This window comes from Vipera ursinii (assembly GCF_947247035.1).
Source record: "Vipera ursinii genome assembly, chromosome: 2".
In the NCBI taxonomy this organism is placed as follows: Eukaryota; Metazoa; Chordata; class Lepidosauria; order Squamata; family Viperidae; genus Vipera; species Vipera ursinii.
Window position 1 is genome coordinate 195,190,106 of NC_139513.1, and position 23,170 is coordinate 195,213,275.

Consider the following 23,170-nt stretch of genomic DNA (forward strand, 5'->3'; position numbering starts at 1 on the left):
CACGAGTCCTAAAAGAGCCAAGGTTGCCAACCCCTGGTTAAGCATGCTGCTGCGTTCAAGGTTTTTGCTTGCGGCTGTCAGTGGCTTGAGTGGATGGGTGAAAGGATAAGCGCACAGCCACCTTCTAACCAGAAATGGTTGCTTAGGGCAGGGGTGTCAAACTCAATTTCATTGAGGGCCACATCAGCATTGCGGTTGCCCTCAAGGGGCCGGGTGGGTATGGCCAGGGTGGGTGTGGCCTACTGGGTGGGCGTGGCTAGAGTGTGTATGGGTACTGGGTGGGCATGGCCAGCTCTACATCGTTCGCATCAAGGGTGCCTATGGGGGCCTGGGCAGGAGTGGGACAGATCTGAGGGTCTCTGGCAGAAGGAGGGTCTCTGGGCCAGGGCCAAGGCAGTGGGGGGCGTTCCCTCACTGTTTCCAGGATGGTTTCGTGGGCCACATGAAACCACTTCACGGGCCGGATCCGGCCCCCGGGCCTTGTGTTTGACATGTCTGGCTTAGGGGGTCTCCCCTTCCTATAGCCAGATACTGAACTGCAGAGAAAGAGCACAATCACCTGCTGTCGGTGGGGAAAACTGATCAAAAGGTGACGCCGAATGTAGGGGATTCCGCAGCGGACAGATGCTTAGCGAAGATACAGTTTAGGCAACCCTGGTTTAGGCGTGCAAAAAGTTGAGTCAAGTAACCGCCTGGATCGGGGAAACACAGCACAATCCTTCTTTTGTATACTGTACTAACTTTGATCTTATCCGAAAGGCAAGAAACCGTCTTATTTTTTTCAACTTCATCGGGACAGTCTTTGCCGACGACCTCATCGATTTTATTCCTGGCTATTACATATTCCAATTTCCCCAATTATTCAAAGGTTTTTAAATTGGATATAGCTTTCTTTTGGAGGTTTCTGTACATGAACAGCACAGATGAAGGCATGCACAATAAACAGTACGGTGCGCAACAGGAGAGACGCCACACACAAGTTAAAGTACTTTCCCTTCACTCCAAAAAGAAACTTCATTTCCTTCTACTTAAAAGCTCTTGGGATTAACTTTGTTTTGTTTTAAATCACAGGGTTACCTATCCTCATTCTCAAAATGGCAGAGAAAATGTCAAGTGACCTTTATTTATTCATTGGGATTACATTAGAGTTACAATCTGCCTTTTGTTCAGAATCTCAAAGCAGTTTGTGCTTGCTCCCATTTTTCTCTGGAACAACTGTGTGAGATATATTGGGCTGAGAGACAGGGATCGCACTGTCTATCTTGTATAACCCTAACCCATATTATGCAATCATTTATGGTCCCCACCCCCTTAGTTGTTAAAGGAAAGACAGAATTGCATAACCAGGTTTGGTTTGCCTGGGCCTCCCTTTGTTCTACACTCAATACAGTGCATTTCTGTTAAGGGTTTCAGTGAATCAGTACCAACCAATGACTCAGCAGGAAGAGACCATGTGAAATTAGACTGAGCTATATACACAAGTGCACATTAGAGAGACTATGTGGAAATAACCAATTGCACAATGCAGTTTGTCCAGTAATACTAGAAACCAGCCACTACTAAATCTTCCCGTTTTTAATAGGAAGGATGGTAAAAAATTATTTCTCAAATTACTATCACACATTCTAAATGTGTTTTAGGAAACTGTATTCCTCCCAGTTTCCACTTTGAAATATGTTTTTCTTGTTGTTAGTGCTCAGCGAGAACTTATTCCCCAACTATACTGAGCCACCAAGCCAATAGCAAAAATCTTGATGACAGAAATGCATTCCAAATGCAGTAGGGCCCCTTTGAGTATATCCAGTTAATGTACGTAAGTACACAATGTTTCAAATTTAATTGCAATTTAAGCTCTTCATCAGGGACTCTAGGAATATCTACCTTAGAAATTCTTGGTGCCTCATCCAAGGCTCTCCAGTTCTCCGTTATGAAAAGTTAGCCAAAAAAAAAAACACTTTTCCTTCTGCTGCTTGTGACTTTGAAAGAGGAAATCTAGTCATGTGGGCTTGGATTGACTGCTATTTCAGTGTCAGCCTCCAAAGTTGGAACATTCTTTTGAAGATCAGGAAATCTTAATGTATGATAATAAAATAATAACAGAACAACAGAGTTGGAAGGGACCTTGAAGGTCTTCTAGTCCAACCCCCTGCTCAGGCAGGAAACCCTATACCATTTCAGAGACAGGACAACCCTTTGTCTGAAGTGGTATAGGGTTTCCTGCCTGAGCAGGGGGTTGGACTAGGAGACCTCCAAGGTCCCTTCCAACTCTGTTATTCTGTTAATATTGGAAACTCTCCAGAATTGTAAAAGTGGTAGGTGTTATTCCAAATCCAATGGCTCCTGAGCTGAGTGCTCTACATTTTTTAAAAAAGAAAAAAAGTTAGATCAGTGTTTCTTAACCTTAGCAATGTTAAGCTGCTCTGGATTTCAACTCCCAGAGTTTTCCAACCAGCATTCAACTCTGGGAGTTGAAGTCCATGCATCTTAAAGTTGCTGAGGTTGAGAAACATTAAAATACACATTTTAAAAATAGAATGGAAAATGGAAAGAATTTTTTTCTTATTCAAAGGAAAATTCACCTTTGAACAAGTGAATATATGTAGGGGGTTTTATAATCACAGTGACCAGCTGGCCATTTCACTGCAACTGTCAAACATATAAACAAATCAAAATATAGGTGTTGTAAGGTAAAGGTAAAGGTTCCCCCGCACATGCGTGCTAGTCGTTTCCAACTCTAGGGGCCGATGCTCATCTCTGTTTCAAAGCCGAAGAGCCAGCGCTTGTCCGAGGACGTCTCCGTGGTCATGTGGCTGGTATGACTAGACGCCAAAGGCGCACGGAACGCTGTTACCTTCCCACCATAGTGGTCCCTAATTTTCTACTTGCATTTTTACGTGCTTTCAAACTGCTAGGTTGGCAGAAGCTGGGATGAGTAACAGGCGCTCACTCTGTTACATGGCACTCAGGATTCGACCCGCCAAACTGCCGACCTTCTGATTGACAGTCTTTTGGGGGATTTTCTGTATCTTTGCCATTGTTGGATGGCAAAGTTTATTTTTGGTTTATTTTTGAAATAAATGGCATAAACAACAAACTTTTTTGTTCATTCAGATTCCATTTACTGTATGTATTAGTGGGAGCCACATGTGGCTCTTTAATGATATTTAGTGGAAAAGTTTTACAATTTTTTTTAAAAGGCAATTTTGCACAGAACTACATATGTAATAATTATTAGATGACCAAATGTCTTTTGGGCTTCTTAATCAGTGGAGAATTTAATCCTCTTAATTGATCAGCATATTACTAGTAAAGGCTGCACTCTGTTGTGGAAATTGTTGCATACATTAAAGACTGAAGAATCTAAAACATATGTACCTATGGGGAACAGGATCTGATGAGTAGGTTGCAATTGATTAAATTGGGAGCACTACAGAGCTGGAAAACAAGATGTTGCACAGGAGTTTTTTATTGTCAAATTTATTGTCAACATTTTATTCACTCATTTTTTCCAAAGAACAATAGAAAGCATAGGCTTGACATAGCAATCTAATTATTTTGTTGGTTAAATGCATGGAAGAATGGCAGTAATAATCAATCTTAGCAGCAGACTCATCAGTCTTCCTCATTCTTAGACTCTCTAAACACAGCATTACCATTTGCAGAAACTCCAACTTTAGCCATGCTGGCTAGGAATTATGGGGAGTTGTAATCACCTCAGGAAGATACAATTTGAGAAGGTTGATGCAAGGTTTGTGCTTGAAATGGATGACTTGAATCCAATCTTCTAATGCAGGGGTGTCAAACTTGCTGCGTCATGTGATGTGTCACAACATATCGTGACTTCCCCCCCCCGTTGCCGGAGCTGGGGTGAGTGCGGCTTCTGTGTGACGCATCCGGCCCATGGCCAGCAGTTTGACACCCCTGTTCTAGTGATTCTTGAAAAGGGAAGAGGCTGTTGGCTTATTAACAGTTAGCAGTTTCTGTTGCTTATCACCACAATATCATAGGTTCTTGTTTCTCTTTGATACTCCCCCACTTCCCCCACACACTTCCATGTGTTTCAGTAATCCTACGGTGTTGTGCTTGGCCCAATTTCATATTTAAATCCTTATTATCCCTGTTATGTGTTTATTAGCCTTATATAATGTCTGTAACTGTTCTACCACAACTGATCTACTGTTTCCATTTTGTCTCAGAAGTGTCTGTAGGATCTGATGGTTTCATCAAAAGGACCAAAACAGTCTCATCCCTTTGTGTTACATGTGCTCCTCTTTAGTACCTCCATGCAAAATCACAGTGTCTCTACAAAAGGTGTGGAGCTGATGGCATGACACTGTTTTGTCATTTTCCTTCCTTGGACCTCCTTTTCAAGTCATCCATATTCTATTTATGTAGCATGATAGCCAGGACATATTGTGCAAACGACTTATCATTTCATCTAAGCCTAAGGAATTTTTCTGAAGTTTTCTTCACAGCAAGACAGGTGAGAAAAGGGGGATCATGTACACTTTTGTCATTCTCCATTGGAAGATAAGCAAAGAATGAAGAATGAAGATAAGCAAAGAATGAAGGCTACTGCTAAGCTTGTAAGCCGCCCTGAGTCTTCGGAGAAGGGCGGGATATAAATGGAATTAAAATAAAAAATAAATAAAAATAAAGAAAGCAAAAGACTCCACAGCTTTTGGCAATCTAGTGTCTTTATGGACAATTTGTGGTGTATCAGTTGACAAAAAATAAACATGCAATATGTATAAAGTTTATTAGAGACCAGTTAGTGGCAGAACATGACTGGGATGCGGACTTTCTGCTGCCAAGGTATAAGCCAGATCTCAAAATTGCATGTGAATATCTGAGGGGGGAAAAGAACAAACAAAGGCATTAAATCAGACTAAAAAGAAACGCCAGAAAATTGCCTTGACACCTTTACAATTCTATCATCAGCTGCTTAAAAGTTAGACAAGAAAATGTTGTGTTTTTTTTCAGTCTGCCTAGCAGTCAACGTGATAATAAGTGACTTATTGCGATGTCAGCTTATGAAATAACAGCTTTCAAAGGAGCTTTTCCACCTAATTTATTCTAAGAATCATTAGGAGTCAGGTGGCATATACATTTAATAATCAATAAATATTGTACAACCAATAAATATTAGTAATGTATAATCCTTTTAATATATTTTAGAACAAGGGTCTTCAAACTTGGCCCTTTTATGACTTGTGCCTGGCTGAGGAATTCTGGAAATTGAAGTCCACAAGAGCACAAAAGGGCCAAGTTTGAAGACCCCTGTTTTAGAAGGATATCCCTTCTAAACAATTTGCCTTCATCTTCCTTTTGTATATATGAGCACAATTTAATCCCTTCCACTGCAGTGACAGGATACTTCAGGCAGAAGTACTTCCAGAGTTGAAGAGGTCTCAGCAAAAAGCCTTCTATGATGTTCTTTTCAGTCCTGGCTTACTGGCCACTTGTTCGGCAATATTTGGAGTTACATCAGTGCTGAACTAGAAGACTTCTGACCAGTCTGTAAAATTGTATCTGTCACAGCCTCCACACAGTCCTGTGATCATAATCTGGGTACTTGGCAACCAGTCCACATTTCAGACAGTTGCAGCATCCCCTGGTCATGTGACCGTCCCTGCTGGCTTCCTATAAGCAAAGTCAATGGGAAAACCACAGGAAATCACAAGACATGATCACGTGATTTCCTGGCATCACAATTGCACTGTATTTGCTTAAGAACAGAAACTGGAAGTGCCACAACTGCCATCCTAAATTGGCATAGTCACATGATTTTCCAGCTTATGACCACATCACTTAGTGCTGGAGTTGCCAGACCCAATTACCATTTTAAGCAAGGACCTATATTGTGTATTTCTCTGATTTGATTTACCTAACACCTGCTCATCCAAGTTTGTTGTTTTATTTATTATTTATAATGATTGCTCCTCTCCGCCCCCCTCCCAATTTTCCATCTAGCATCTTTTCACTGTGAGAAATTCAAAGCTGTTCCATGAAATCATTCTTTCTGACATTTGGAGAATTTGGGGCAATTGGTGAAGTCACTTAGGAAACCTATCCTGGAAGCAACACGGCTCCCTGAAACTCGGACAATGCAGATATAAGAAAGGGAAGCAGAGAATTTCTCATGTTTGCTTACAGTGTTCTAATAGCATGAAAAAGAGACCCTAAGGCCATTCAAGTTAGGAATTTGGCAAGAGACTGAGCAGCACTGTCATTTGTTTCTGCTAAATAGCAAGAACTAGAATTATTCATTGACAGTAATAAAGGCATGAGTATTCAGACTATTAGGGTGAATCTCATGCAAAATGAATTTATTGTGGAGAAGTAGCTCTCCCGTTGTTGCTACCATTTGCCCTGTGTGAAATTCTGGACAATTGATAGAAGGCAATAAGGAGAGACAGAAAACTTTTATCTTTGCTGCCATCTAATGGTTGTCCAGATTTTTATAGTCCAGATCTGGTACTCCTTCCCGCCCCTGATTTCTTCGAACAAGACTAAGAAGTTGAACATATTATACTTTTCTCAGTCCCTTGCTCTTCTGGAAATCACATCTGTCCAAGTTGGGATGCGGTATTCTTTTGCTGCATACAGTCCGGCAGATATCAACATTCAGTCTGTATTTCACTCCTTTCACAATCTAAAGAAATCCATTTTCATAGTATTAAAGAGCACAGAGAACAAACAAAGTAAAAAAAAACAGAGGTCAAAAAGTTGGAGGGGGGAATGGTGATGAAACTAGAGGCAATTGAATACACACAGTTCACAAGATGAACTGCAAAAAGTTTGTGTAATTATTTTTAAAGATAATAATTTCAAAGGATACAGTCTATAATAGCAGAAAACAAATTCTTGTCCATGCTAGGCACATTTCCAGGTTTCTAAAAACAGTACAGTACTCTAGCCAGGAATTGGAGAACTTTGGAACACGTTTCTGGTTTTACATCGACCCGAAGCAACAACAGTAAAAAAAAAAGTACGGCTATCACTCTGGGTTTAACTGGTCATCAACATAGTTGTGGCAGCTGCCGGACCAAGACGTAAAAAATAGCTTAGTTTCTTTAGCTTTCAAAAAGTCGGAAACAAGAACACAACCAATGGCTGAAGCAAGGGTGGTTTGAAGGGAGACTCCCATCTTGCCAAATGTGCAAGGAGAGTTTTGCACCAGTGAACGCCAGCTCTTCCTTATCTTTGTGGTTCTCTCCTTCCCCTGGAGACTTTAAGACCTCAGGAGGAGCCCTGGACCATACATGGGGCTCCAATTACAAAAGAAAGAGGCCGATAGCATCTGAGCATGGGGAGGGAGGACTCTGCTGGAAGGAGATACCTGAGTGGGTGAGGAGAAAAAGAAGAAGATGTAGGTAAGAGGGTGCAGGAGCTGCTACCGGGGTGGATTCCAGCACACCAACAGTGGGAAAACTGAAAACTGTAAGAGGGAAGCAGAGCTGCTGCATGATTCCTCCCTTCTGAGTGTAAGATTGTGCAAAACCAATGCTTCAGTTGCACTCAGAATAACAACTACCAGTAACAGAAGCCAACATTAAGGTAGCTAAAGAATTTGTTACAGTATAGCCCAGGCAACAAAGGAGAAAAGAACGGTTTATAAGACTGTCTACGGAGATTCTCCATATTCCCGGTCATGGTTGTCCCAAAGGTGCTTTTTTCAAAAGGCAACTGGACTTTCTTGGTTTTTTTCCTTGAAAGCATTTCACTTCTCAGCCGAGAAACCTGAACTGAGAAGTGAAAATTTTTAAAGGAAAAAAACCAAGGAAGTCCAGTTGTCTTTCGAAAAACAACTTTGGGATATGTTTATAGAACTCTTTAGGACTTAAGATTCGTTGTATACATAGGCATAGGTATATAGGCATAGCAATAGGACAGGGGTGTCAAACTCAATTTCATTGAGGGCCACATCAGCATTGCGGTTGCCCTCAGGGGGCCGGGTGGGTGTGGCCAGGGTGGGCATGGCCTACTGGGTGGGCGTGGCTAGAGTGCGTATGGCCTACTGGGTGGGTGTGGCCAGCTCTACATCGTTTGCATCAAGGGTGTCTATGGGGGCCTGGGCAGGAGTGGGACAGATCTGAGGGTCTCTGGCAGGAGGAGGGTCTCTGGGCCAGGGCCAAGGCAGTGGGGGCCGTTCCCTCACTGTTTCCAGGATGGTTTCGCGGGCCACATGAAACCACTTCACGGGCCGGAACCGGCCCCCGGGCCTTGTGTTTGACATGTCTGCAATAGGACTTAGATTCCTAACACATAGGCAAATAGCATAGAATAGAATATAGAATAAGTTTAGTGTTCAGGCTAAATTGAAAGTTAAGAAATAAACTGGTTAAGCTTTTCTTTTCTTATTTTTTCTTTTTTTTTTGCATAATAAAAGCTTCCACAGAGATGACAACTGTAACCTCCTTATCAGTGGCCTGTACCATTTCTCAAGGAAAAAAATAACTCTTCCCACCATGACAAGAGCAAAAAAGCAGGTTATGTTTTGCATTTTTAACCAGCAAAAGAAATTAACTGCATTTATTGCCAGAAGAATCAAGCAGTACTTACTTGCATTGTGGCTTTATTTATGTGAGATTCTTTAAACAAAAAGATATCGTTTGAACTGTTATTGTATTTATAAACCCCAAGCCTAGTAGCTCTTTGAACTTCAGGGTCATTTGTCTTTACAGGGAAAGGAGATCCAGGTTGAAGCAACGAATTAGGCAACTGCCCAAGGGTATCTGTGCAAGAATAACAATTTACAAATGGACAGTTATTTTAAACTCTCAGTCTGGGAAGAAATATTTTACCAGATGATTTATTTCGTTTGATAGAATATCTTTCTTAATTCAAAGCATGCACGCACGCACACGCACACACACACACACACACACACAGACACACAGATACAAACATATAGTACCCATTCTGTCCTCTCAAAGTTCAGAGAGTACAGGTAGTCCTTGACTTACAATGGTAATTAAACCCAAAATTTATCTTGCTAAGTAAACATTGAAGTGAATTTTACCCAATTTTACGACCTTTCTGGCTACTGTTATTAAGTGAATCACCTCAGTTGTTAAATTAGGAATACAGTTGTTAAGTGAATCTGGCCTCCCCACAAAAAGTGATCATAAGACTCCAGGACACTGCAATTGTCATAAATACGATCCAGCTTGTCAAGCATCATGGTCACATGACTATGGGGATGCTACAACGGTCATAAGTCAATTTTTTCAGTGCCATTGTAACTTTGAAAAATAGTTGAGGACTATCTGTACACTTCCAGAAATCCTAAATCTTAGGGATGAATCACAAGGGCACACCCTCATTGTAAATTCCAAGCAACATATAGCAAGCCAAGAACTGAAACATGTCCAAATGCAGTAAAATATTTAATAGTTTTTTGCATTTAACGTCTCCTATCTGCTCTTGAGGAGTCCAGAAACAAAATATTCTCTAATCTCATTGTGCTTTGAAAAGGTTTAGCCCTTCTTTAGATTGTCTTGAAAACTAATAGATTTTCTTTTCCTGCAGGCTGGATAGCATCTGCTGGAGTTATAGTAATTTCCTGCACTGGGCTGGGATTTGGGCTAGATATCTTCCCATCTTTGGTATGTTTGGTCAGTGACAAAAATTAATAGTGGAAGGACTATGGGAAGAAAATATGAAGAAATTTAGTAACAAATTACTGGTCAATCTTTCAGTTATACTTCTGCCTTATACTGTGTGGTGGTGTTTGCAGAACACAATAGTAACCCCTGGTTTAGAGAACGAAAGCCATTGTCTGGTTTTCAACAACTCTCAACCATAAGCTAACCACCTCTGCTAAGTTAAAATGGCACACTGAACTATAATGTAGTTACTTTGTGGTTCAGTTTGTCTGTGAACACAGTATTAGACCATAAGCAAGCCACTTATCTGCCTGTTTTGCTCGTTATTATCAGTAAAACATACTTGCAGTTGAAAATACTAAGTATCAAGTATCGATTTGCATCAGGATTTACTGTTTTTCCTCTTCCCCTAGAAAATGTCACTTATCCCCATAAATTAAATATTCCTTCTTAACTTTAAAACAGTTTAAATATCAGTGCTACATTCTATTTCTAATGTAGCTTCATTTAATTGCACATTAAACAAAAACTGTAATGGAAGGAGTAAGATTGCAATTCATCAAGATGATTTTTAAGCTTCATGCCTCTGCTTTTTCAGTGCATTCTCGTCTGATGGTTTATTTAATTGGTTTTGTTGGTGATTGTACAAAATGAGCAATAAAACAAAATGCTTTGCTTTTCTGGCAGGAAGAATTAGACATCATGATAATAACATAACAATAACCACAGCACAGCACAGCAAATATGTGCCATGAGAGCCTTTTAGTTTGGAGTCTCCAATGTTGCAAAGGTACTCATCAAGTTGTCACACTCTTTTAAAATAAACTTTTTTTGGGGGGGGGAAACAATCCACCTGTTTGAAGGACATTTTGCAATGGCCTGGCTTTGAAAATGAAATTATTCAACTGATCGCTATCATAAGCTAACAATCCACCCCATATTAAAAAGCATCAGGAAGGTCAACATTCCCTCTGTTATGCAAACTATTCAGAATATTCAAGGTACATCCTGATCTTACCAGCTGAAGAGTTGGGCACGCCATAGAGAAGCAGAAAGCCAAGAGTAATCACTCTCCATCCAAAGAACATTGTTGTCTTGCTTTACCATAAACAGAATTGGAGCAAAGTGGCAAATTTGTACCTTCACCAAAGACAGGAAATGGGGGTTTTCACTGCCTCTTCAGAGATTCTCATTGGTCAGGAACAGCCTGTTTTTTTAAAAAAAGATATAACTTCTGTTAGCTTTTCTTTTCTTTTTTTCATAACTTTGATTAACAATTTTACTAGGTAGGTTTTAGAAAAGAGTAAAACAAATGCACAGCTGAATAATTTGCCTCCAAAAATGGTGATCTATTTGTGCTGGATATTATGAGCTGACAGATAAATATCCCACTTAAGAAGAATAAAAAAATAAAAACACTTTTAGGGAAGCCGTTAGGAGTGCAATGGCAATTTGTGTGTGATTTCCTAACTTCTGCAGAATTGCCTTTGCAAAATCCATATGTTTTTTTAAGAGCGTAAAAGGAACTGGTAGACAATTGTAATACAGAGTTGCAAAACTTGGTTTGTTGGTTTGCATGATACCCTGCCTTTCCTACAGGAGTTGAAAATGACATTCATTTTCTCCCAGAAATACAATCCTGTGTGATACATTGAGATGAAGGACAATGAATTCACCTATTCACAGGCTGCTAGAAAATTATGCCACTGGCCTTAATGTTTCCAGATTTCTGCCAGCCAGCTGACATCTTCCCAAGAAAGTGAGTGAGCTTAACAGATGTTATATATTTGAGGCTGGTTTTGGAAATACTCATTAGCAAAGGAATGGTCAATGTAGTCTCTTGAAGTAAAGGAGGAGGAGGTGTCAAACTCACAGGGGTGTCAAACTCGAAACGTCACGTGACATGTCGCGACGTATCATGACTTTTTTCCCATTGCCAGCAATGGGGTGGGCGCGGTTTCACCATGACACATCCGGCCCATGGGTCGGCAGTTTGACACCCCTGCTATACAGCTAGTCCTCAACTTACAACAGTTCATTTTGTGACTGTTCAAAGTTACAGTGGCACTGAAAAAAGTGTCTCATGACCTTTTTTCACACTTATGACCTTTGTAGCATCTCCATGATCATGTGATCAAGATTTGGATGCTTGGCAACTGACTCATATTTATGACCGTTGCTGTGTTCCAAGGTCATGTGATCCCCTTTTGCAACCTTTTGACAAGCAAAATCAGTGGGGAAGCCAGATTCACTTAACAACCGTGTTACTAACTTATCAAGTGCGATGATTCACTTAACAACTGTGGCAGGAAAGATCGTAAATGGGGCTAAACTCACTTAACAAATGTCTCACTTAACAACAGAAATTTTGGGCTCAATTGTGGTCACACGTCGAGGACTACCTGTATCCTTTGAACAGTCAGCAAATTTATTATGGCATAAACTTCTACAGTACAATCTACTTTACTGGACAAGTGAAATATTTTGCAGACTTTATCAAGATACAAGGGGAAAATGATAATATAAGTATTTAACTAACAATTCGGTTACTTTTAAATAGGTTTCAAATTGGTCCCTCTGTTCATTTTACATACCGTATATTTAAGGTTTTAATTTTATTGTAATTTGGCATTCATCATCATCATCTAACTCCATCATCATCTCTCCTCCTCAACCATGCAAGGATGACCACTGGATGCACTTATCTGGTGCATGAAAACTAATACCAGCCTTCCCTAACTGGGTGCCAGAAATGCTTAGCTCACAACTACCAGAATGTAAGTCAGCCTAGTTTAGATGATTGATCCTAGAGCAGGGGTCTTCAAACTTGGCCCTTTTATGACTTGTGGACTTCAATTCCCAGAATTCCTCTGTCAGGCACACTGGCTGAGGAATTCTGGAAGTTGAAGTCCACAAGTCATAAAAGGGCCAGGTTTGAAGACCCCTGTCCTAGAAGGAACTAAACTGGGGAAGAGGAATGTATGGCACAGTACATTTGTTAACTTTAAAAAATTACCACACTATTGTCTCTGCTAAATTACAGGAACTAATGGTATCAGTTGACTCTGATAAAGTTGTCCATATTCAAGTTATCAATAATGAGAAACATTAGGTAGCATGAAGTCCCTGTAAAATAAGCCTATCGTGGGGACATAGCTCTGCAGTTGTTATTGAATAATAACCCTTTACATATCCCCATACTTTTAGCATTACCACCTGCATGGTGACATTGGTATTTGTAATATTTTGCCAGTAACGGTGGCTGAAATCTTCAGAGGGGAAAAAAAGGTCTACTCTGTAGTGCATTTCTTGGCAGACATCCGAACAGGACTGAACTTTAATGCTTATAAAGAACTATCGTCCAGTTGGACTAAGTAATTGGAATTATGGACAGCCAGTTGCTGATTGGTTCTTCATCCAGGCGAATTTGTAATTGGTCTGATTCAAAGACGTTCCAAAGGAACCACTTTTTGATTGGTCTTTGAAACATGCAGCTGTTTGCTGTTTTTCAGGTGAGACTACTGAAGATTCTATATGAAGTTGATTAATTAAATGCTGTTTTATTATGGTGTGATATAAACCAGATTTTAGCAATCTTCAAAGACTTTTCCTTCATGTTAAAGTTATTGAGATGTTTATAGATCTCAATACAGGTAGTTTTCGACTTGCAACTGTTCACTTAGTGACCATTCAAAGTTGCTGTCATGGTTCCGACAGATGAAACTCTTCAAAGAACTTCAAGGCATTGTTTACCCTAAAGAATCTTTATTCAAGTTCAGGGGTGTCAAACTCAATTTCATTGAGGGCCGCATCAGCATTGCGGTTGCCCTCAGGGGGCCGGGTGGGTATCGCCAGGGTGGGCGTGGCCTACTGGGTGGGCGTGGCTAGAGTGCATATGGCCTACTGGGTGGGCATGGCCAGCTCTACATCGTTGGCATCAAGGGTGCCTATGGGGGCCTGGGCAGGAGTGGGACAGTTCTGAGGGTCTCTGGCAGAAGGAGGGTCTCTGGGCCAGGGCCAAGGCAGTGGGGGCCATTCCCTCACTTTTTCCAGGATGGCTTCGCAGGCCGCATGAAACCACTTCGCGGGCCAGATCCGGCCCCCAGGCCTTGTGTTTGACATGTCTGTTCAAGTTGCATAGCATTCGCAGGTACATGGTTGAAGCCGAAATCTGAATTCCCCTCCTTTAAAACACATAGTATCAAAGCACAATTCCCTCCTCTAATTAATAGTCATAAATCACATTCTCCAATTAGTTTGAAATGCAAGCTTTCCCTCCCTTCTCCAACCTGCCATTTCTTATCATCTCTTATTTCAAAAGCCCCTGAATTCTTATGTCTAACTAACTCCCATTGCATTCCTCCTCCTCCCCCAGTATCATCTAATTCTAAGAGTAAAGCACAGGAAAGAAAAAGGCTGCATCTCCTTGTTGTCAAAGCATGAACATCCAATGTTAGCAGCACTTAATAGTTAACAGTTGTAACCATTTTTTTGCACTTATGACCACTACAGTCATGGCCGAAATTGTTGGCACCCCAGAAATTTTTCCAGAAAATCAAGTATTTCTCACAGAAAAGTATTGCAGGAACACATGTTTTGCTATACACAGGTTTATTCCCTTTGTGTGTATTGGAACACAACAAAAAAGGGAGGAAAAAAAGCAAATTGGACATAATGTCAAACAAAACTCCAAAAACGGGCTGGACAAAATTATTGGCACCCTTTCAAAATTGTGGGTAAACAAGATCGTATCAAGCATGTGATGCTCCTTTAAACTCACCTGGGGCAAGTAACAGGTGTGGGCAATATAAAAATCCCACCTGAAAGCAGATAAAAAGGAGAGAAGTTCACTTAGTCTTTGCATTGTGTGTCTGTGTGTGCCACACTAAGCATGGACAACAGAAAGAGGAGAAGAGAACTGTCTGAGGACTTGAGAACCAAAATTGTGGACAAATATCAACAATCTCAAGGTTACAAGTCCATCTCCAGAGATCTAGATTTGCCTTTGTCCACAGTGCGCAACATTATCAAGAAGTTTGCAACCCATGGCACTATAGCGAATCTCCCTGGTCGTGGACAGAAGAGAAAAATTGATGAAAGGTTGCAACGCAGGGTAGTCCGGATGGTGGATAAGCAGCCCCAAACAAGTTCCAAAGGAATTCAAGCTGTCCTGCAGGCTCAGGGAGCATCAGTGTCAGCGCAAACTATCCGTCGACATTTAAATGAAATGAAACGCTATGGCAGGAGACCCAGGAGGACTCCACTGCTGACACAGAGACATAAAAAAGCAAGATTACAGTTTGCCAAAATGTACTTGAGTAAGCCAAAATCCTTCTGGGAAAACGTCTTGTGGACAGATGAGACTAAGATAGAGCTTTTTGGTAAAGCACATCATTCTACTGTTTACCGAAAACGAAATGAGGCCTACAAAGAAAAGAACACAGTACCTACAGTGAAATATGGTGGAGGTTCAATGATGTTTTGGGGTTGTTTTGCTGCCTCTGGCACTGGGTGCCTTGAATGTGTGCAAGGCATCATGAAATCTGAGGATTACCAAAGGATTTTGGGTCGCACTGTAGAGCCCAGTGTCAGAAAGCTGGGTTTGCGTCTGAGATCTTGGGTCTTCCAGCAGGCCAATGACCCCAAACATATGTCAAAAAGCACCCAGAAATGGATGGCAAGAAAACGCTGGAGAGTTCTGAAGTGGCCAGAAATGAGTCCAGATCTGAATCCCATGGAACACCTGTGGAGAGATCTTAAAATTGCTGTTGGGAAAAGGCGCCCTTCCAATAAGAGAGACCTGGAGCAGTTTGCAAAGGAAGAGTGGTCCAAAATTCCGGGTGAGAGGTGTAAGAAGCTTATTGATGGTTATAGGAAGCGACTGATTTCAGTTATTTTTTCCAAAGGATGTGCAACCAAATATTAAGTTAAGGGTGCCAATAATTTTGTCCAGCCCATTTTTGGAGTTTTGTTTGACATTATGTCCAATTTGCTTTTTTTCCTCCATTTTTTGTTGTGTTCCAATACACACAAAGGGAATAAACCTGTGTATAGCAAAACATGTGTTCCTGCAATACTTTTCTGTGAGAAATACTTGATTTTCTGGAAAAATTTCTGGGGTGCCAACAATTTTGGCCATGACTGTATATTATGTGATCAACATTCAGATGCTTGGCAACCGAACATGTATTTGTGATAGTTGTAGTGTCCGGGGATCATGCTATCTTCTTTTGCAACCTTCTGACAAGCAAAGTCAAGGGGTAAGTCAGAGTCACTTAACTATGTTACTAATTTAAAAACTGCACTGATTCACTTGACAACTGTGGCAAGGCAGTTTGTTAAATGGGGCATAATTTACTTAACAAATGTCTCACTTAGCAACATTAATTTTGGGCTCAGTTGTGGTTATAAGTCAAAGACTATTTGTAGCTTCTCTGTGGCATTGTTCATGATTTGTCATAATTGCTAATGTTTGTGTATCTTTAAATTTTTTTTTTTAGATTTCCTCAGAGTTCCCATTATCCTGTAAAATCCTGTCATGATATTTTACTCATCGCATCAACTTTTAGTCTCACAAATTTATTGAATATAATTGGTGAAAGTTTTAATGATACTTCTTTTCTGGCAAGAATGAGTATAAGACTTTTTATTTAAATAGTGATTTGTATGTGTTGGTTTACAATATACTCTGTCTCAGCTGTTATTTTTTTTCTTTTAATGATTGCAATCCAAAAAAACAGGTTGGCATATTTTATCCTTTTCCATGGCAAATGGAATATTTGGTTGGATGTTATTAAGGTGCTCCAGACTTTTCTTGAGTTCTTCCTCACTATAACTCCAAAACATAAAGGTATCATCCACGTGGCAAAACCAGATGGTTTTAAAGGTGCGATATCTGGTGGACGTGGTTCAAATTTTCAAATTTTTGATATAGAAATTGGCTATAACTGGACTCTATTGGCTGACATGGCAACCCTTTCAATTTGTTCACAGAATTCATTGTTAAACAGAGGTGTATCTAAATTGGCCATATTTAATTCAAATATTTAACTAAATTTGAGTGCCACTCCAGATCTTTTGATAAGGAAATTAAATACAAAGCTGACAACTGTAAGTGGATTCCTTTATTTGACTGAATAATGTAATGCTTAATGATTAGCACCAGAAATCAAGCTTTGCAGACTATAGGAACTTATGTGAAAACATACTGAAATCCTGTTGTTGTTAGTTGCGAAGTCGTGTCCGACCCATCGCGACCCTATGGACAATGTTCCTCCAGGCCTTCCTGTCCTCTACCATCTTCTGGAGTCCATCTAAGCTCACGCCTACTGCTTCAGTGACTCCATCCAGCCACCTCATTCTCTGTCGTCCCCTTCTTCTATTGCCCTCAATCTTTCCCAGCATTAGGCTCTTCTCCAGTGAGTCCTTCCTTCTCATTAGGTGGCCAAAGTATTTGAGTTTTAGCTTCAGGATCTGGCCTTCTAAAGAGCAGTCAGGGTTGATCTCCTCTAGGACTGACCGGTTTGATCGCCTTGCAGTCCAAGGAACTCGCAGGAGTCTTCTCCAGCACCATAGTTCAAAGGCTTCAATTCTTTGGCGCTCAGCCTTTCTTATGGTCCAGCTTTCACTGCCATACATTGCAACTGGGAAGACCATAGCCTTGACTATACGGATTTTTGTTGACAGGGTGATGTCTCTGCTTTTTAGTGTGCTGTCTAGATTTGCCATGGCTTTCCTCCCAAGGAGCAAGCGTCTTTTAATTTCTTGGCTACAGTCCCCATCTGCAGTGATCTTGGAGCCAAGGAAAATAAAATCTGTCACTACCTCCATTTCTTCCCCATCTATTTGCCAGGAATTGAGAGGGCCAGATGCCATGATCTTGGTTTTCTTAATGTTTAGTTTCAACCCAAGTTTTGCACTCTCCTTCTTCACCCGCAACACCAGGCTCTTTAGTTCTTCTTCACTTTCTGCCATTAGAGTGGTATCATCTGCATATCTTAGGTTGTTGATGTTTCTTCCGGCAATCTTAATTCCAACTTTTGATTCATCTAGCCCTGCCTTTCTCATGATGTGCTCTGCATATAAGTTAAATAGGCAAGGTGACAGTATACAGCCTTGCCGGACTCCTTTCCCAATTTTGAACCAATCAGTGGTTCCGTGTCCAGTTCTCACTGTTGCTTCTTGGCCCGCATATAGATTTCTCAAGAGACAAATAAGATGGTCTGGTATGCCCATCTCTTTAAGGACTTGCCACAGTTTGTTATGATCCACACAATCAAAGGCTTTAGCATAGTCAATGAAGCAGAAGTAGATGTTTTTCTGGAACTCTCTAGCTTTCTCCATGATCCAGCGTATGTTAGCAATTTGATCTCTAGTTCCTCTGCCTCTTCGAAATCCTGCCTGTACTTCTGGTAGTTCTCGATCCACATACTGCTGGAGTCTAGCTTGTAGAATTTTAAGCATAACTTTACTAGCATGAGAAATGAGTGCAATGGTGCGATAGTTTGAACATTCTTTGGCACTGCCTTTCTTTGGAATTGGAATGTAAACTGATCTTTTCCAATCCTGTGGCCACTGTTGAGTTTTCCAAATTTGCTGGCAAATTGAGTGTAGCACTTTTACTGCATCGTCTTTTAAGATTTTGAATAGCTCAGCTGGAATACTGTCACCTCCACTAGCTTTGTTGTTGCTCAGCTTTTCTAAGGCCCACTTCACTTCACATTCTAGGATGTCTGGCTCGAGGTCAGTGACCACCTCATTGTGATTATCAGGGACGTTAAGCTCATTCTTGTATAATTCTTCTGTGTAATTTTGCCACCTCTTCTTAATCTCTTCTGCCTCTGTTAGGTCCCTGCCATTTTGGTCCTTTATCATGCCCATTTTTGCATGAAACGTTCCTTTCATCTCTCCAATTTTCTTGAAAAGATCTCTGGTCCTCCCTATTCTATTGTTTTCTTCTATTTCTTTGCATTGTTCATTTAAGAAGGCATTCTTATCTCTTCTAGCTATTCTTTGGAATTCTGCATTCAATTGGGCATATCTTTCTTTTTCTCCCTTGCCTTTCGCTTCCCTCCTTTCCTCAGCTATTTGCAAAGCTTCCTCAGACAGCCATTTTGCTTTCTTGCATTTCTTTTTCTTTGGGATGGTTTTGGTTGCTACCTGTTGTACAATGTTGCGAACCTCTGTCCATAGTTCTTCAGGCACTCTGTCTATCAGATCTAATTCCTTAAATCTATTTGTCACCTCTACTGTATATTCAACAGGAATATGATTTAATTCATACCTGACTGGCCTAGCGCTTTTCCCTACTTTCTTTAATTTAAGCCTAAACTTTGCAAGGAGAAGCTCATGGTCTGAGCCACAGTCAGCTCCTGGTCTTGTTTTTACTGACTGTATAGAGCTTCTCCATCTTTGGCTGCAGAGCATATAGTCAATCTGATTTCTGTGTTGACCGTCTGGTGATGTCCATGTGTAAAGCCGTCTCTTGGGTTGTTGGAAAAGAGTGTTTGCTATGACCATCGTATTCTGTTGACAAAATTCTATCAGCCTGTGCCCTGCTTCATTTTGTACTCCAAGGCCAAACTTGCCTGTTATTCCAGTTATCTTTTGGCTTCCTACTTTAGCATTCCAATCCCCCATGATGATAAGGACATCATTTCTGGGTGTTAGTTCTATAAGGTGCTGTAGGGCTTCATAGAACCGGTCAATTTCATCCTCTTCAGCACTGGTGGTTGGGGCATAGACTTGGACTACTGTGATATTGAATGGTTTGCCTTGGATTCGAACTGAGATCATTCTGTCATTTTGAGGATTGTATCCCAGTATTGCTTTTCCTACTCTTTTATTGACTATGAAGGCTACTCCATTTCTTTTGAGGGATTCTTGCCCACAGTAGTATACCTGATGGTCATCTGAATTAAATTCACCCATTCCTGTCCATTTTAGTTCGCTGATACCTAAGATGTCAATGTTTAGTCTTGTCATCTCTTGTTTGACCACGTCCAGCTTTCCTTGATTCATGGATCTTACATTCCAGGTTCCTATGGAGAAAAAATCTTTACAGCATCGGACTTTCCTTTCACCACCAGACATATCCACAGCTGAGCGTCCTTTCGGCTTTGGCCCAGTCGCTTCATTCTTTCTGGCGCTACTAGTACTAGCCCTCTGCTCTTCCCCAGTAGCATGTTGGACGCCTTCCGACCTGAGGGGCTCATCTTCCAGCGTCATATCGTTTTGCCTTTTGGTACTGTCCATAGGGTTTTCATGGCAAAGATACTGGAGTGGGTTGCCATTTCCTTCTCCAGTGGATCACGTTTTGTCAGAACTCTCTGCTATGACCTGTCCGTCTTGGGTGGCCCTGCACGGCATAGCCCATAGCTTCATTGAATTACGCAAGCCCCTTCGCCACGACAAGGCAGTAATCCATGAAGGGGACTGAAATCCTACACATACAGAAAAATGTTATTGTAGTACATTATTACTCTAGCATGTCAAAATGTTGAAGTGGAATATGGAGAAAAATAATTGGAAACTCCTCAGTTGTGTGAATCAAATCTACGCTGAATGGAAAAATAAGATTTTAGCCTGGAAAATAAATGGGGATATGGTATCCAAACACAGTAAACATCATCCTCCAAAGCCTAGTGTTAGTCTTCAAAGTATTATTTAATTATGCATCATATAAAACTTAGTTTTCAGTAACGATAACTATTTTTTCCAACCTTGCAAATCTGGGCTGAGTCATACAGGTACATATTCTAAGTGTACATACTATATGTATCTCCATTTTCAATGAAAAGGACTCCTGCACTGGGCAGGGGGTTGGACTAGAAGATCTCCAAGATCCCTTCCAGCCCTGATTCTATCATTGTCTTAAACATCTCCCTCCCCATTGCCCTGCTGATCATACCTGATCATACCTCCCTAACTAACCCAATATTTGTTGGGGACTGGGTGGGTCAATGGGGTATGCAGTGTATGCCTCCCAGCATACACAAAGGACAGCACAGCAGGAGGCTGATGGTGCAGATCAGCAGAGGGGTTGGACAGCTCCGGGCGATAACTGCTCACTCAGGATAAGCCTAATGAGTTAAGCTGTTGACAGCCCCAGGCATGGTCAGCCTGGTGGGAAGCCAGGATCTACACCCATTGTCACCTGCACTGGCAGGAAGCCCAGGTTTGAACTGATTGGATGCCATCCACCTGGGCAGGTACAAATAGACGCCAGGCTTCCCTGTTTCCCCAGTTCGTTCTGTTCAGAATAAACTCATCTTTACCCCAGCTCTGTGTCCGTCTCTATGTGAAGCACGCGACTTTACAGGGTAGAATCAGGATCTTCCATGCTTCAGTTCTCTTTTAACCCTCTACCCATTATTTTTTTAGTATCTGGAGTTTTATTTCTCCTTTACCTTCTCCACTTCCTCTGTGAAGTATCTGGAGATTTGAAACTGGCATGCACTAGCTGAGCTATTTATGTGACATGGGTTTTGCAGCTGAAAAAGTGGATGTTTCCTTTTTCATTTCAGGCCCTGCCCAGAAATTCTACTGAAAAAAAAAATCCAAGAATTTTTTGCATGATAAGAAAATGAGAGGTCCTACTAGGTAACCTTTTTTCAAGGAGAAGGAAAATAAAATTTCCCAACATTCACCTACATAAATTGTTGGAATGAAAGGACGACCTGTTCCTTTGATTATTGTAGTAACCAGGGCTTTTTTTTTGTCACAGAACACACCGGAATGGAGTTCCGGCACCTTTTTTCGATGGATTTTCCAGAGTTGCGTTCCTTTCCTATTGTTGCCCTTCCTATCCTTGTTTGTTTTTTAAAATGCCCCACTGGCGGTACGGTGTGAGCGGGGTCCCCTCTGGCGCTGTCTGCCTCCTCTAGGAGGAGCCATGAGGTGCTGGAGCAACACAGCCAGGGTGTGATTTGATTGGTTGGGTCAGACCATGTGGTCTGGAAGCCGATGGTGGTGGTGAGAGACACATAAACATGGAGGCCACCCAGGGATAGGGCCTTCTCAGTGGGGGCGCCTGCCCTCTGGAACCAGCTGCCAGTGGAGCTGAGGACTGCCCCCGACCTCCGATCATTCCGCCGGGGCCTGAAGACCTGGCTTTTTCAGCTCTCGGGCCCAGACTGAGGAAGAATTTTTAATTTGGGGTTTTTTAACTGACTACAGGGTTAATTTAATACTTTTTAATTTGTTCTTAATTTTTGTATTTTGGATTTTTAATTCCCTGTAAACCGCCCTGAGTCCTCAGGGAATAGGGCGGTATATAAATATAACTAAATAAATAAATAAATAAATAAAATCTTTCCCGAGAGGGTGAAAGAGCCTTTTGCCTTCCCTTAGAGAAGGTGGGGTGGGTGTGTGTGAGGTTAAAAAGAGGTGAAGCGAGAGGAAAGAAAGGCGGCTGGCGTGGAAGCTTGCTCGACAGCGAAACTTTGCTCTTTCGGTTCCTTGGGTAGTTCAAAGGCTGGGATGTCTACGAAAATCTCTTTTTGGTCTTTTATACTTTATATTCAAACTGCGGAGGGGAAGAATAAGAATAAAGCCAATGTCTTGTGATTTGGAGGTATTATTATTATTATTAATAATATATATAATAATATATTATTATTATTAATAATAATAAATTAATTATGTATTGGTCAGATGTAAAGGTAGACCTACAGTATAAGGTTTAATCAGATCTATTTATTAAATTGGGTTTAACTTAAAGGTAAATTAAAACTAATCTGTTCACTGACAAAGTTTCAGCTTTAATTTGTTTCAAGGCAATATCCATATTAAACTCCAAATGTAAATTTTTCCACCTTGTTTGACAACTTCTTCAAAATAATTCAATCTTTTACAAGCAACCAAATTTTATTTTATTGCGCCAATTTCATTCCACATAGAAAGCTGATATTTCCACTCATTAAACTAAATGGGTGTGCCAGTGGTAAATGTCCCAAAAGATTAATAAAATGTCTTCTTGTAATTTAAAGCCACAGTGTTGGGTAACATTAATACTATTAATTTACCTTGAATAAAATCCTAGTCTTTTAGATACACTAAAAATTGAAGGATTTTTTTTTCAACTACAAAGGACGCTTGGTAATAGGCATGTATGTATGACGGTTGCAGTCCCATGGAGTCATGTGATCACCTTTTGAGCCCTTCTGGCAAGCAAAATCAATGTGGAAGCCAGATTCACTTAATAAGCCATATTGCTGACTTAACAACTGCAGTGATTCACTTCCACCTGTGGCAAGAAAGGTCATAAAAAGGAGCAAAATTCACTTAACAACTGTCTTGCTTAGCAGCAGACATTTTGGCTTAGTTGGGCCATACATCAAGGACTACCTGTATTACTGTATCCAAATATCCATTATGGTGGAAATGGAAATGTTTATAACAGTCAACTCTAACAGATTCTAGTTAGTACACATTGAAATCTCTCTGATTTTTCCTTGTGCAAGTGTTTTTCATCTCCAACTACTTCAACTAATAACATCTTACTGTAAAAGAATAGGCTTAATATCCTAGTTTCAGTCTTCATATCAAAGTCCATAAAA

The 23,170-nt window shown here is 40.8% G+C and overlaps 1 protein-coding gene and 1 long non-coding RNA gene across 2 annotated transcripts in view; one reads left to right on the forward strand and one right to left on the reverse strand.

Moving 5' to 3' along the window:
- Positions 1–4,685: 4,685 nt before the first annotated feature.
- LOC310633635 (cystatin-F-like) overlaps positions 4,686–23,170 on the reverse strand; it is a 29,365-nt gene continuing 10,880 nt past the window's right edge. The window contains exons 2-5 of the mRNA XM_083351448.1: positions 10,630–10,818; positions 8,566–8,738; positions 6,536–6,655; positions 4,686–4,849 (exon numbers count right to left, since the gene is read on the reverse strand). Of these exons, the coding sequence (XP_083207574.1) occupies positions 4,772–4,849; positions 6,536–6,655; positions 8,566–8,738; positions 10,630–10,699 (441 nt within the window). The 5' untranslated portion in view covers positions 10,700–10,818 and the 3' untranslated portion in view covers positions 4,686–4,771. The remainder of the gene's footprint in view (positions 4,850–6,535; positions 6,656–8,565; positions 8,739–10,629; positions 10,819–23,170) is intronic.
- Positions 15,766–22,363, forward strand: LOC310633941. Its single transcript, XR_014491121.1, has 4 exons — positions 15,766–15,871; positions 16,112–16,235; positions 21,137–21,481; positions 22,333–22,363. It is a non-coding gene; the product is annotated as an uncharacterized lncRNA (long non-coding RNA).